Raw genomic sequence first — 15,533 nt, forward strand, 5'->3', positions numbered from 1 at the left:
CAACCTAGAGAAATGTGAGGTAATGCATTTGGAGAGGGCAAACAAGGCAAGGGAGTACACAATAAATGGGAGGATACTGAGAGGTGTAGAGGAACAAAGGGACCTTGGAGTGCATGTCCACAGATCCCTGAAGGCAGCAGGACAGGTAGATAAGGTGGTTAAAAAAGCATACGGGATACTTTCCTTTATTAGCTGAGGCATAGAATATAAGAGCAGGGAGGTTATGCTAGAACTGTATAAAACATTGGTTAGGCCACAGCTTGAGTATTGCGTACAGTTCTGGTCACCACCTTACAGGAAAGATGTGATTGCACTCGAGAGGGTACAGAGGAGATTTACAAGGATGTTGCCAGGGCTGGAGAATTTTAGCTATGAGAAAAGATAGGATAGGCTGGGGTTGTTTTATTTGGAACAAAGGAGGCTGAGGGGAGATTTAATTGAGGTATATAAAATTATGACGGGACTAGATAGAGTGGATAGGGAGGACCTATTTCCCTTAGCAGAGGGGTCAGTGACGAGGGGGCATAGATTTAAAGTAATTGGTAGAAGGATTAGACGAGAGCTGAAGAGAAATTTTTTCACCCAGTGGGTGAAGGGGGTCTGGAACTCACTGCCTGAAAGGGTGGTAGAGGCAGAAATCCTCAACTCATTTAAAAAGTACTTGGATGTGCACTTGAAGTGCCGTGACCTACAGGGCCATGGACCAAGTGCTGGAAAGTGGGATTAGGCTGGATAGCTCTTTTTCGGCCGGCACAGTCACAATATGCTGAATAGCCTCCTTCTGTGCCGTAACTTTCTATGATTCTATGATATAAGCTTGGAGGGAGCAGTGGGGCAGAAACTACAGATTAACACGGAATTAGGGTAGGGTGAGTGAAGTGCTGGAAGGTGGTTTAGAGCAGGGAGGAGAGGACGAGAAGGTACCATCAGAAGAAGCTGCACAGATCATCTCAATCTTAGAGATGAAGAATTTTATCAGCTTTTCACATGGTGTTGGAAGTGAGGGTGGAGGTCAAAGAGAGACAGGAGTTTGACAATGTGTTTGGCATGGAGAAAAGCAGCCTTGGTTTGTTCTCGCCTTAAGGGAGGTTGTTACAGGGTCAGGATGTCAATAGGTTCATCTAAGATGATAAGGGCCTTTTTAGAAAGTGAGTGAACATTCTTGGGGGGGCCCGTGTGGAGTGCCACCGGCGAGGTCAGATGGGGAAAAAAGAGAAGAGGGATGTGGATTGAGTTAGAGACTATATTCCCCAAGCAATATAGAGCCAAGACGGGTGGATGGAGTTAGAATTTAATTGAATGGCGGATCAGGCTCCAGGGGCTGAATGGCCTACTTCTGTTCCTATGTTCCACAGCAAACCCACAAACAGCAATGTGATTATGAGAACTAAGAATGAGACTGATGGGATTGCTGTGCTGGGAAAACCAGAGATGGATGCTGCCATGGATGTGATGTAAAATACCAAGAAAGGCACAGGGTAAAGCCGTAGTCTCATTCAAGATGGAGTCAAGTCTGCGATGGCAGCAGGAGAGAAGATAGGTCAGCAAGTATTGTTGAGTGGGAGAGGGATCAAGGGGATCATGGTGTCGGAGAAGGGAAGGTGCAAAGGGAATGAAAAGGTGAAGAGAACAGAAAACTATCAAGAAACAGCCAAAAAAAGTGGATGAGGGGGTTCAGATGCAGAGCAGCAGCCAATATCTGCACTAAAATGAACTGAGAGAGAGATCTTAGATTGCATGGACCAATGGCAGAGAGCATGGCATGGAAAGGAAGATTCTTAGTGTAGGGTCTTGATATGAGGGGTAACCATCACATTATCTTAAGGGGCTGCCTTGTGGAAGATGCTGAACTTTACATACAGAAAAAAATTTCAGTTTCAACTCCAGATAGTTGCACTGAAGCTTTTGCCACAATGACAGCTGAAATTTATATCTAAATAATTTAAGATTAGAACCAAACTCTCAGTGGAGTATAGTTACTCACCCTTTTAATCTAGATGTATTGCACTTACTCGAAGAAGAAAAATAAGGGGAGAGGGAAAAATGTAAAGATATGCAGCAAATTGAAAGCTGAAAAATGATTTCTGTGCATCAAGCAACAAAGAACAAGAAATAATAATTATAAGCTCAGAAATTATTAAAGAGTCGATATCTAAGGGATGACTCCATGTGTAATGCTCCCAGCAGGCAAATGGCATTCAAAGTTGAGCGCCTCTAATGAAATCATAGGAACAGGAGTAAGTCATTCAGCTCCTCAACCAGATAGGCCAATGGATGTCCCCTGATTAAAACATATTTATCCAACTCCTAATTCTTAGCATTTTACAGTGAAAATAAATTTGAAATTGAATTTTTATCACTTCAACATTTACTCGCTTTTTCTCCATATCCCTTGATACCTTTACCACACAAAAAATTATTGATCTCAGTCTTGAAAATTTTAATTGACTCAGCATCCACAGCCTTTTGGGTGGGCCGAATTCCACTACCCTTTGTGTGAAAAATCGCTTCCTGATTTCATTCCTAACTGGCCAAGCTCTAATTTTAAGATTGTGTTTCCTTGTTCTAGATTCCCTCACCAGAGGAATTAGTTTCTCTGTAACTCTATTGACTCATTTTAAAGACCTCAATCAGATCACTCCTCAAATTTCTAAACTCAAGGGAATACAAACCAAGTTTACGTAACTTGTCCTAATAATTTAACCCTTTAAGCCTTGGTATCATTCTGGTGAATCTGCACTGCATTTCCTCCAAAGGCAATATATCTTTCCTAAGGTTCAATGCCCAAAACTAAATGCAGTACACCAGATGGGGTCTGACCAAAGCTTTGTACAACTGAAGTATCACTTCTTCACTTTTATATTCCAATTCTCTTGAGATAAAGGCCAACATTCCATTAGCCTTTTAGATTACTTTTTCTGCCTGTGCACTAGCTTTTAGTGATTTGTGCACATACATACCTAAATCCCATTGCTCCACCACAGTTCCTAGTATGTCACCTTTAAGAAAACATTCAGATTTGTCTTCCTTGGATCCAAAGTGGCTGACATCACATTTCCCCACATTGAAATCCATCTGCCACAGTTTTGCCCACTAACTTTGTCATAGGCATGCAGCCTGCGATTTTCCAGCCATTAACCTCTGGGTGCATTGGATCATGGAATTACTCCTCTAATCTCCTGTAGATGCTAATTTATAGGATAAAATGGTACTGATCTATAGAATCTTTTAAGAACGATATGAGTAACTTAATTTTATTGCAGTTAATTTTTCTCTATCAATTTTCTCCTATCCTCTTTTTTCCTCAAGGCACTGACTGATTACTGGGGCATGGTAAGATGGGCACCACTAGTCCTCCAGTACCTCATTCACGTGTGAACCTTGAAAGTGGGTGTTGACAGGTTATTTGATAGTGGGTGGCATCACAGCCAATCCTGTCCTCATCTGATCTTCGTACACATATACTTCCAGCAGTCACTGGATAGCCATCATGAGCACGGTCACTGTCCAATTTTCCCCTCCCTAATCTGGGGGCACCGAGAACAATGGTAGCCCCCCTATTACCATCTAAACTGAGATCAACTAACTCAGCACAGATCAGGTATCAAACCAGAGACTTCATTGGTCTATATGGCTCAGTTACTCTGCCTCAACCAGATAGGCCAATGGCTGTTTAAAATACATTTATCCAACTCCTAATTCTTAGCATTTTACAATAAAAATAAATTTCGAATTGAATTTTATCAGCAATGACGGCTTTGACAAGCTCATCAAATCTTTACCACACACTATTTCCTGCTGACTGAAGTGGGTGGAGCTCTGGATTTGTTTAAATTCATGGAGTTCTTTCAGCAGAATGCAGGATGACAATTAAGTCCAGACTCATTTCCATTAATTGCTAACAAAACCATTTTTCTTAGGAGCCCCTCAACTTATTTTCAGCAGACAGTAACATAAAGTCAGACATAATCTGGTGATGAAAGGGCACTATTGATCTGCCAAGCTAGTCAACGGTAGAAAACAGTCACTTCAGATTTTGATTTTACTTTGTAGAAGAAATGATAAAAATTAGCTAGTTTTCAGAATATAGATATTTTAGAAGAGTACTATGCACTAAATAGAAGCTATTTGAAATCTGAAGTTTTCCTCTATAATACCCATCAATAAGGATGACATTTCTCTTCCACAAAAACAACTTGATATATGTGAAAAATCTAAGGTTCGGCCCTCTATCTCCCAGCATTAGCTCTCCAGCATTACTGCTAGATGAGTTACCAGTTATATTATTATATGAATAGACCACTAAAGTGGAGTGTCTGACAGCTCGTAACCCATTGTGCAATATTAATCAGCCGTTGCTCAGTGGGTAGCATTCTTGCCTCTGAGTCAGTAAACGGGAATATATTGAGAGGGGTAGAGGAAGTGAGAGACCTTGGAGTGCATATGCACAGATCCCTGAAGGTGGCAGTACAGGTAGATAAGGTTGTGAAGAAGGCATACGGAATGCTCTCCATTATTAGCCGAGGTATAGAATACAAAATCAGGGATGTAATGATGGAACTGTATAAAACGCTGGTAAGGCCACAGCTGGAGTATTGTGCGCAGTTCTGGTCACCACATTATAGGAATGACATAATTGCTCTGGAGAGAGTGCAGAGAAGATTTACAAGAATGTTGCCAGGGTTTGAAAATTGCAGCTACGAGGAGAGATTGGATAGGCTGGGGTTGTTTTCCTTGGAGCAGAGGAGGCTGAGGGGAAACTTGATTGAGGTGTACAAAATTATGAGGGGCCTACATAGAGTAGACAGGAAGTACCTGTTTCCCCTAGCGGAGAGTTCAAGAACTAGAGGACATAAATTTAAGCTGATTGGTGGAAGGATTAGAGGGGACATGAGGAAAAACTTTTTTACCCAGAGGGTGGTGAGTGTATGGAATTCACTGCCTGAATTGGTGTAGAGGCAGGGACCCTCAACTCTTTTTTAAAAAAGTACCTGGACCTGCACCTAAAGTGCTGTAAGCTGCAGGGCTACAGACCAAGTGCTGGAAGGTGAGATTAGAATGGGCACCTGGTTGTTCTTCAAGCCAGTGCAGACCCGGTGGGCCGAATGGCCCCCTTCTGTGTTGTATCTTTTCTATGGTTCTATGAGTCAGAAGGTTACGGGTTCAAGTCCCACTCCAAAGTCTTGAGTACAAAATCTAGGCTGACATTCCAGTGCAGTATTGAGGAAGTGCTGCACTGTCAGAGGTACGGTCTTTTGGATGAGACATTAAACTCAGGCCCCATCTGCCCTCTCAGGTGAATGTAAAAGATCCCATCGCACTATTCAAAGAAGAGCAGGGGAGTTCTCCCTGGTATCCTGGCCAATATTTATCCCTCAACCAACATCACTAAAACAGATTATCTAGTCATGTATCTCATTGCTGTTTGTGTGACCTTGTTGTGTGCAAATTGGCTGCCATGTTTCCTACATTACAGCAGTGACTACACTTCAAAAATACCTCATTGGCTGTAAAGCACTTTAGGATGTCCTGAAGTTGTGATAGGTGCTATATAAATGCAAGTTCTTTCTTTTCTTTCTTAATGGACTTGGATTTTTGTGTTAAATAAGGACAAAACAGTTTGGTGTTTTTGCATTATATAGTAAAAAGGTAATCGTGTCATCGTTTTATATCACTTTCAAATTAATGAACACGTGCACCATAAATGTATCCTGGCAGGTATTTTGAAACTGACTCAGTGGTTTGCTTACCCTGTGGATCTCTCAAAAAAATGTCTGTTATCATAGAGATCACATGTTGGAATAATCTAGCTGTTTGGAGTCACCATTCAAAAATGTCAGTTCTGATAATACAAAGGAGAAACCAAACCAAGAAAATAAATAGTTTAAATGAATGTTTGTAAGTAAGAGTTCTCATCATGTGTATTGTAGGCAGGGTCTGAACATTATGGTGCTAAAATATTACTGAGTTTTAATAAAGAGATATGAGGTTAAATTTTCATCTTCACCGCACGTGCGGTAGACTGGATCACCCGTCTGTTATAGACCCCACTCGATCCGCTCCGCTGGATTACCACCCATTTATGTGTCAGCACATCTCTGTGTTTAACATTTCTACAAATGTGAAAAGAATACAGTTCTTATGCTATAAGAAAGAATATATTTTATGTTCACTCAAACTTTAGCAGCACTAAGGTGTGTTCTCAATTAGAAGGGGGGAAGTAGTCACTTTATACATGAGTGTATCATGGTATTTGGATGTTTAAAAACCTGTTGAACCCCTAAGGCTAGTCTAATTTGTGGAAATGTTCCCTTTGTGGAAGGGATTATGTCACCAATGGAGTCCTGGGTGAAGAAAGGCTATTGATTGTTATGTGGCAGCATGGGATTAAATGGCTGGATGTGCACTAAAGCCCAGAATCACAGATGAAAGTGCTTACAAGCAGAATTAGATTCCCCAATCATGAAGTAAATAGCTTTTCCATCAGCTGAAATTTCAGTGCACAAACTGAAAGGTTTAGTTGAGCTTTAGTTTAGACTATACATCGAACCAAACTGAACATAGAAAAAACAATGGAGAAATCACACAGTGGAACAATTTCTATAATCAAAACACTGGTGGAGGGGGAATCTTAACTTAATTTGCCCAGCAGAAACTGGGTGGGGGGAGGCAGTTAAAAAGGAGCAGGTGAATTGCCCACTCCGTCCCTGATCCATTGCGATTTTAAAATGCTGGATTTTTCAGGCATACGATGTGCCTGCCTGAATCAGGTGGGAGCCTCATACATTTATGCAAATTGGAGTCCTATTACTTCAATAGGAACCAGACGCCATCTTAACCAGGTAGTCAGCAGGGCACTCGCAGCGGCCATCCCGATAGGAAGAGGATACGTTTTGTGTACGTTTGCCTATTTACTGGAGGATTTTTGAGAGATTTTTTTAAATTGTCATTTCAAAGAACTGGTGGATCTCATGTGGCATTATACATGATGAATTAGAAGATACACTGCTTTATAATGGCAGTATAGTACATTATTACAATGCAGCTAACCTCCTGTATCACTGCTCCTGGAGAAAACTCATTTGTCTCCAATCTTTTTCTCGTTCTTTCTTTCACTGTTTGTACAGTGCGTTTGTATTCTGCTGCCTTTCCTCTCTCTTCTGTGCCCCTCCCAATTTAACTTTATGGTCCTCGCCTATGTTCTTTTAAATTCTACAGCAAGATAGTAGGCAACGCGTACTGAGTTGAAAGTGGGCACTGAGGTCACGTATGGAGAGGCTGGCTGGGAGATGGTGAGAGAGAAAGTGGGCAATGAGAGGATCTGGGAGCCTGTGGAGCTTGGGAGCACTCACTCCTTGGGACCACTTGACGGGTGGGGGTGGAGGAGACTACAGTGTCTGGTCTGTCAGCACTCAGTAGGAAGCACTTGGGATGTAGCAGTAATGGAGGAGTCTTGAAGCACTGGAAGCTGGGGGATTTTGGAGAACTTGGGGAGGGGATTGAGAGGACTGTGGGAGGTTCTGGGTTTGGCCTCTCAAGGGGCTACAAGGTCTGTAGTATCCAACTGATGCCTGGTCCACTGGTCACAAGTGTGTCTCGGCCAGTCCACCTGTTCACTCACTTTTCCGCCCTGAGTGGTCTTGCCTGTCTATTTACTCACTTGCTCTGAACCCACCCACTAGATTGTGCACCTTGAGTGCCTGTTTGAACACCTGCTCTCCGGCCATCCTAACCGCTCACTAGCAATGCACTCTAAGTGCTTCCTCGCCTACCTGCTTCCCCATCCTCCCATCCACAGGGTTTACTCTCTGAGTCCTTCCCCACCCATTGGTTTTCTCCAGCACTATAATTGCGTCCAGCTCCCCTATGTACTTGCCAAACATACTTGTGATACTATGGCTAAAGCCAGCATTGTAACTACATCCAGCAGCAACAACAACTTGCATTTATATAGTGCCTTTAATGTAATAATATGTCTCATATTATCAGTAATCAGAAAAAATTTGCCACCAAGCCATAAGCAGATATTAGGACAGGTGACCAAAAGCTTGGTCAAAGAGGTAGGTTTTCAGCAGTGTCTTAAAGGAGGAGAGAGAGGTGAAGAGGTTTAGGGAGGGAATTCCAGAGCTTAGGGCCTAGACAGCTGAAGGTAGGCTGCCAATAGAAATCGGGGATGCACAAGAGGCCAGAACTGGAGGAACACGGAGTTCTCGGAGGGTTGTAGGGCTGGAGGAGGTTATAGAGATAGGGAGGGGGAGGCCATGGAGGGATTTGAACACAAGGATGAGAATTTTAAAATCAAGGCGTTGCTGGACTGGGGGCTAAAGTGAGCCAGCGGTGATAGGTGGATGGGACTTGGTATGAATCAGGATACGGGCAGCAGAATTTTGGATGAGCTCAAGTTTATGGAGGGTGGAAGATGGGAGGCCGACCGGGAGAGCATTGGAATAGGCGAGCAACTGGAGGGAGTCAAACACAGCCTGCCCGCTCCCCCATCTACTCAGCTTGAATGATTCCAGAACTGCCTACATCCTGACTTGCCCACCCACTTACTTGCTTCTGCTGAGTGTTTTCTAGCCCACCCACCTAGAGTACTTCACGTGACTCCTGCCTCGAGTGCTTCCAACCTGATCCTTCTACCCCCGCTTTTTTTCTGCACTCTCACTGTGTTCAGCTCTGTACTTGCGATGCTGCAACTAAGCTCAATATCACAGGTATCGTCAACAAATAAAGTAAAGAAGCCAAACACAGCAAATCTGACACGTCTTGCTTGCCAACCCACATCCCACCATAGATGCCATAGCCCAGTTACCTCTAAAGTTCTCACAGGCCTCAGTCCTCAATTTTACTGGGTGCTCACATACCCCATCCACCCATACTCCCTGGTCCATCTCTCCCCTCCCCATTCACCCCCAGGCTGGGGCTCACTCTCTCCCACGTTCCAATCCCAATGCCTTGCTTTCTCCTGTCCATTCCTGTTCACCTCATCTCTCACTGCCATGTTACAAGATTTTTCCAACTGCCTCTCCCTGACCTAGCTCATACCTGGTTATATGTTGCAGTCCATCTTCCTTTGTACTCTAGGGCTTAAGAAGTGAGAAAGATATTGAACATATCAATAAAGAAACATGCGTGAGTGTCACACAGACATTGGACAGGAGGAGTGGGAGAGAGGAGGAGAGACTTACAAAAAGAGTGAGACAGGAATGAAGAGGAAGTGTCAGCCAGAGTGGTAATGAGAAAAGTATGTGTTTGAGAGACAGAGACAGAGACAGACAGAGAGAGAGAGAAACACAAGAGAAGGTCAAGGAAGCAGTGAGACAGTGAGACAGTCACAGGAAGAGAGATGAACTGCATTATAATACATTATGTGTTACCTGGTATAACACTCCTGACATTATAAAATAACATATCCTTTGATTCACTGTGAGCAACACCATGGGGGTATCTGGCATATTTGCATGGGTTTGCAATGTCACTCCAAACATTTTCCTGTTGTTGACAATTTTGCACACACGTGGTACAAACGTTTAATGCTTTTGAAGAGTTGGCGATTGCCACAGTTACTGTGTATATTTCTGTAGCTACACAATATAAATAAGAAATTATCCCATGTAAAACTACAGTGAACAGGAATTAAACTACACGGTCATATTGGCCAATTTAAGATACAACACTCAAAATGAAGAAATATAGGGGGTCATTTTAACCTAATTCGCCCAGTGGAAAATTGATGAGATCAGAATGGCCACCCATTTTACACACAGTTCAATTTTACTTCCCAGATCACAGATATATACACACACAAAAATAAAATTCTTTGGCTGGAAAGCAATCACAATTGCAAGGGTTAACAACTTTTCTTTATATCATGCCAGAACATTCCACTCAGAGAATTGTTTTCTATTTAAAGCATCAAAAAGAATTACATTTTTTCTTTGTTATAAATGACCCAATATTGTGTCAATGCAAGATTTATTGTGGCCAAACTGTTCATATTATGAATAGTATTGCAAGGTATATGATGTTGTTGTCAAAAACTACTACTTATTACTGAAATGGTTGAATTCCTCAAGAGTAAATTGGACGAATAAAATATTTCCAGACATCTACCATATGACATTACCAAGAAATTGTTAGCTCCATACTTATGGGCTCAATCTGTGAGCTGAATATTCTATTTCAGAAAATTAATACCATGCTCTTGATTTGTAATAAGTTTTCTGATTTGCTATGCAGCAAACAGTAATATTTTCAATTTAATACCAGGCAGTCAGTCTCCTTGGAGTTTTTTTAAACACTAATCTAAAGGCTTTACCATGGCTCAGTGAGTTTATCCAGTAAACAGCTGAAGCACACAGACCAGGGAAGGCCCTAGATTTGATTCCTGGCTTGGATAGAGTAAGCTGGTCTCAGCCAGGGCAGTAGCTGAGATGCCACAATTGGTCTCAGGGGCTTGGTTTATGGAGGGGAATGAATCAGCCTAAGTTCTCACTGCGAATTGCTGATGGCTGTGTAGATTGTGACTTTGTGCGATAGTGTAATACGGGCGATAACAAATCGGAAGCCTGTTTTACATCTCTCCTCATTTTTATTTCAATTGACTTCAATGGATATAAAAATCGGGAGAGATGTAAAACAGGCTTCCAATTCGCTACCACATGTTTTACACTATCGCACAAAGTCACAATCTACCCTGACAAGTGCACGTGCATGGCCATGAAGTAAGGAAAGAATGGAGCTTGGCCATTATTACCCCATAATGAAAATAGCCTAAAGACACCCATTGTTAGCTCAATATGAACAATGGTCACCTGGATGAGATACCAGACTCATCACGAAGAAACACCTTTAGGAGAGGAGGAGGAGGGAAGAATCGGCAAAAAAAATCTCTTTAATGAAAAATAGTAAACCATTAACTATGTGAATAATGAATCGGATATTTATTTAAGCATATGGTAAAAAATTGAAACACTGTGAACCCAATCTCTCCACAAAAATAAGCACCAATTTGTATTGTCCTACAGGCAGTGAAGATATTTCTGATATTTAAGTCTTTATGTTAATATAACACAAGGATGCATACGCACTTTCATCAATAGCACTTTATAAATGATGGACAGGAATAAGACCTGCATGGTGTCAATTCTCAGGTATGCTGCCATCTCTCCCACTATTTAAAGCATAAAATAAAATGTTAAACAGTGTAGAAGGACCATAAGCAGATTTTTAAAAAAATAATTTATTAACTTGTTAGATCAAAGGTGGAGATAAGGGTCCCGATATTTGCGGGGAGGCAGGGAGGAAACTCGGAAATATGGGAAAGGCGGAGGTCCTGCCGAATTTAACAGCAGGACCTCATTAGAATTTTTTAATTTAGTTTCCCGCCTGGCAGCCGGTCAGATTGATAGGCTGGCTGGCTGGCAGGCATGAAAGCCTGCTGTTCAAGGCCGCAGCCGGGGACCGGAGAGGAGCGAAGGGGGAGGGAGAGATCCAGGGGTTGGGGGGGGGGGCGGTGGAGGGAAAGATCGTTTGGGGGGAGATCGCCGGGGAGGGGAAGGGGGGTAGAGATCGGATCGCACTCCGGCTCCTTCTGGCCCACAAGCAGTGCTGGAAAAGCACTTACCTGCTGGATCTAGCAGTTCTCGCCTCCCTTTAGCTGCCGGATTTCCCGAGCCCTGGGAAATCTGATTCAAATCGCGGACAAAATCTGAGGCACGGAGCCTCATTAACATATTATAATTACCGACCCGCCTCTCGAGAGAGGATTACTCGCCCGTCCCCCAACCTGTCAGAAGTTTGTGGCGGGTTGGGGTCAGGTTTCCCATTTTTAACGATTCAACACCCCTCCCCTGACCCTTTCCCACCTGTCGTGGGAGGTTATAAATTACCCCCAAGGTTTTTTTATTTAAAAAAAGCACCAAACTACTCCGACTAGACCTCAACATGTGAGAAAGGATGCTTGGAGAAACTGCCATAATGAAGTGATTTGCTGCAATACAATAACAATACCATCTGGTGTCTTTCAGGGACGAGAGACTGTGGTGAGAAAGAGGACAAATTCTATTTTTATTTCCACCTTTAGTCAGACGTAAGCTTGCCAGCACAGAGCTGGAAAATTAATGTGGGCGATTATCTGATGGTATCTATATTTGTATATATATATAGTAAGCACAATGCAGTAAGGAACTCACAGGAGCAGAAGGATTTCTCACACTGATGCTTGGGGTTGTTGCTCGAAGTGCTCCACTGGCTCCATGGTAATACTTAAAGCAGATTTTTGTTTCAGCTGAAAGATAGATTAAGGTCATATTAAAGCTTTAAGAGATCACTATGTGAGACATTGTAATTTGTTCCTGTTGTTTTGCTATTGTGGCTTGGACCAAACAAGAGCCACATTTTGTTTCATTTTATGTTTATTCTTCATTTTAGAAATTTTAAAACAAAATCCTCGCCAGTTTTCTCTCCTCCGCTCTTAAAAAAAAAGTGTTGCTTCCTGACGTGGAAGGGCTCCACAAGCGGCAGTCACCTTCCGGTACCTCACCCATGTGGCCATTATTGACATGTGTCGATGGGTTATTCGACTGTGTGAGCATCACAGTCGAGTACAACGCTGCTCTCATACAACATTCACACATGTGTACTACCAACAGGATCATTAGGTAGCAATTAAGAGCAGGAACCCTGATCATTTCCCCTCTCTATCCTGCAGCGATTATGTGTTCATTTCAAAGAAGCAGTAACACGCCAATCACAAAACATTGTAAAGATACTCATTATACACAAAGAACAGAATTTATTTGTAGGTGTTTTCATTTAAATCAACCACTTCTTGTGACACTAAAGCAACCTAAACTTTTTCAGATCAGCTTTGAACTTATAAGTGACTCCATAGGAATTGTTTCATATATGTAAAAACATGCACACAGAATGCTCAACTGTATCAGAATTCTTCACCATGCTTACATTAACCCACTCAACATTAGGTCTGAGCTTAATCCAAACACACAGTTTGGCAAAGAAATTATACATACCTAAAAAATATCCTACTTAGAATACAGTTTGTTCTTCATAATTTTACAGGGTTTTTTCTAGAAACAAAGACTGCTGCTGTATTAGAGACTGGGGGATTTATGAGGGAACATTCCCATAAGTATGAGTTCCCAGAAAAAAAAACAAATGGAAAGTAACAGTAGCAGGATATAGTCCTTCTTCACACTGACTGGGATGAATCCCTTAAATTGTTTTCTTTCCTTAACTCTGTGTTAATTTCTGACCCCAGTGGTAAAAACACAGCATTAAGGATTACACTAAGCTTTCCACCTGAGGCGTACTTACTCTGTATCTGTGTCTTAATCCCCTTTACTGCCACTGGATCAATTCCATTACATAGATGGTCCCCTGCTGCAATCAAGATTAATCCCAACAGGTATGTAAAGTGCAGCAGGAGGTTCTACTTTATGGGTAGATTTGGAAAGATCTTTTCTGTGTTTGTGTAGTGAAGTATTCCTGTCATTTTCTCATGACTGGATCACAGTTTTGTTTTGAAAGGTAACTATGACAGTTTTTAATTAAATATATTCACAAATATATTATTTCTATATGTAAAAAAAGCAGCTTATATTTACATAGTGTCTTTCCCACCTTTCGCGTCCTCTGGACTTCTCAAAGTGCTTCACAGCCAAAGAAGTACTTTTGAAGTGGAATCATTATTGTAATATAAGCAAATGCAGCAGACAATTTGCAAATAGCAAGGTCCCACGAACAGCAGTGAGATAAATGACCAGTTAATCTGTTTTTGCTGGTGTTGGTTGGGGGATAAATATTGGTCAGGACACTGGGAGACCACCTGTGCTTGAGAATCCCTACGTGGTCAGTTTTCGGTAAAATATTAAAATGCCTACGTGGCAAAGAAGCAGAATGCAAAATGGTTAGAAAGGGTTAATTAGTTAGTAACTGAGATTGGTACAGGTGGCCTGGCCTCCTGCTGGGCCATATGTTTGCGTAGTCAGTAGGTTTGCATGGTCTTAGCAATGTAGAGTCTTTGATGTGATTCAAGGACTGGTCTGAATGTCTCCATGTTTATGGCAGATCAATATAGGTAACGAGCTTAGCCAAAGTTGAAAGACATTCCAGGTTGGGAGATAAGGAACAGGGAAGAACATTCCAAGTTGGAAGGTGAGGAAGTATCCCCTTTGATGTCTAACAGCAACATGATCAGCACATGGACGATTTATGATTGGCCGGAAATAATGTAACCTCGCATGGCAACCTATGCCCGGCTTATGATTGGTGTTGACCCTCGTTAAGTATGTTCCAACCCCTATTGATTTGTATAAAAACGTGTGGATTTCTGTATGTTTCTTGTTCTTGCTCTGCCAGCATAGAGGGACTCTATCAGGAGTCCAAATCAATGCTGCAGACTAAGAACCCTGCTATTAAAGTTGTGATGAACTTTAAAATGTACTCGACTTCAGTTTTTACTGAACCAGACTGAGGGGAAAGAATCCGGATCGTCATGCTCTTCTTCGAACAGTGCCATAGGATCTTTTCCATCCATTGAGAGGGCAGACAGGGCCTCGGTTTAATATCGCATCCAACAATCGGCATCTCCGAGGGTGCAGCACTCCCTCAGTACATAATATTATCCTTAAAAATCCATACTTAGCTTTCTTCGGTCTTTAAAACTTTAATATCAAGCATCTTTGCTAAAAGCAAATTATTTCATTCATAATTAATGTAATGATAGATTTGATGAAATGCTAACGCAGCCAGTGTTTGCCCTAAGTAAGTATCTTCTTTCTGCTGCAGTGCTTCAGGCTGGCTGCAGTACTAAATCATATCATGTTTCTATGAAACTTCCACTGTGCAATGTTTGTCTACAGAACTCTGCTGTCTAATTCAGTGCTCAATCCCAATCAGTGAGGCAGCAATGAACTTTATACTGACACACAAGAGGACAGACACCCAAGAGCTTCTCCAAAGGACAGCATCGGAGTGTCTTAGAGGGCACTTACTCAGGGTCAGTAATCAACATACCACATTCCAGCCTTTTAAAAAAATTCACATATCGACACAAGGGCCTAGAAATTTGTTGACGTTCTGCCTGTTCTACAGGCACCTGAGCGTCCAACATGGCGGGTGGCGTGCGTGCACACACACATTCCGCCTCAGAAGTGCACCACCCGCCATATTGGTAAAGGCCTCCTGAAACAGGTGTTACACCTTTTGCATATACAACTAGGGGGCCTAACACCTGTTTAAAGCCCTCTTCCCAAAATTGGGTTGCCTTGAATGCAGCTGGCACTGGGCCTGCTGCATTCAGAATAACCAAATCTACATGCGACCTAACAAGTGGTCCTTAAAGGGGACTGCTGAAGGCCGCCATCAATAAGGTAAGTTTTAAAAAAATATATTGACCTGAATGTGTTGCCAGGAGGAGCAGGACTGCTTCTCCCATCTCTAAACAGCATCGATGACCATTGCTGGCCACTGCTTAATCATCCCTCTCGTCCTGATTGCCCCCTCCCAAT

General features: G+C 42.2%; 1 protein-coding gene across 1 annotated transcript in view; it reads right to left on the reverse strand.

Moving 5' to 3' along the window:
- The window catches only part of LOC137332346 (E3 ubiquitin-protein ligase HECW1-like), a 316,523-nt gene extending 303,885 nt beyond the window's left edge, over positions 1-12,638 (reverse strand). Inside the window, exons 1-2 of the mRNA XM_067996100.1 lie at positions 12,545-12,638; positions 12,195-12,289 (exon numbers count right to left, since the gene is read on the reverse strand). Coding sequence (XP_067852201.1) covers positions 12,195-12,289; positions 12,545-12,638 — 189 coding nt within the window. The remainder of the gene's footprint in view (positions 1-12,194; positions 12,290-12,544) is intronic.
- Between the last annotated feature and the right edge of the window lie 2,895 nt (positions 12,639-15,533).

The sequence above is a fragment of the Heptranchias perlo genome, chromosome 2 (genome assembly GCF_035084215.1).
Source record: "Heptranchias perlo isolate sHepPer1 chromosome 2, sHepPer1.hap1, whole genome shotgun sequence".
Taxonomy (NCBI): Eukaryota; Metazoa; Chordata; class Chondrichthyes; order Hexanchiformes; family Hexanchidae; genus Heptranchias; species Heptranchias perlo.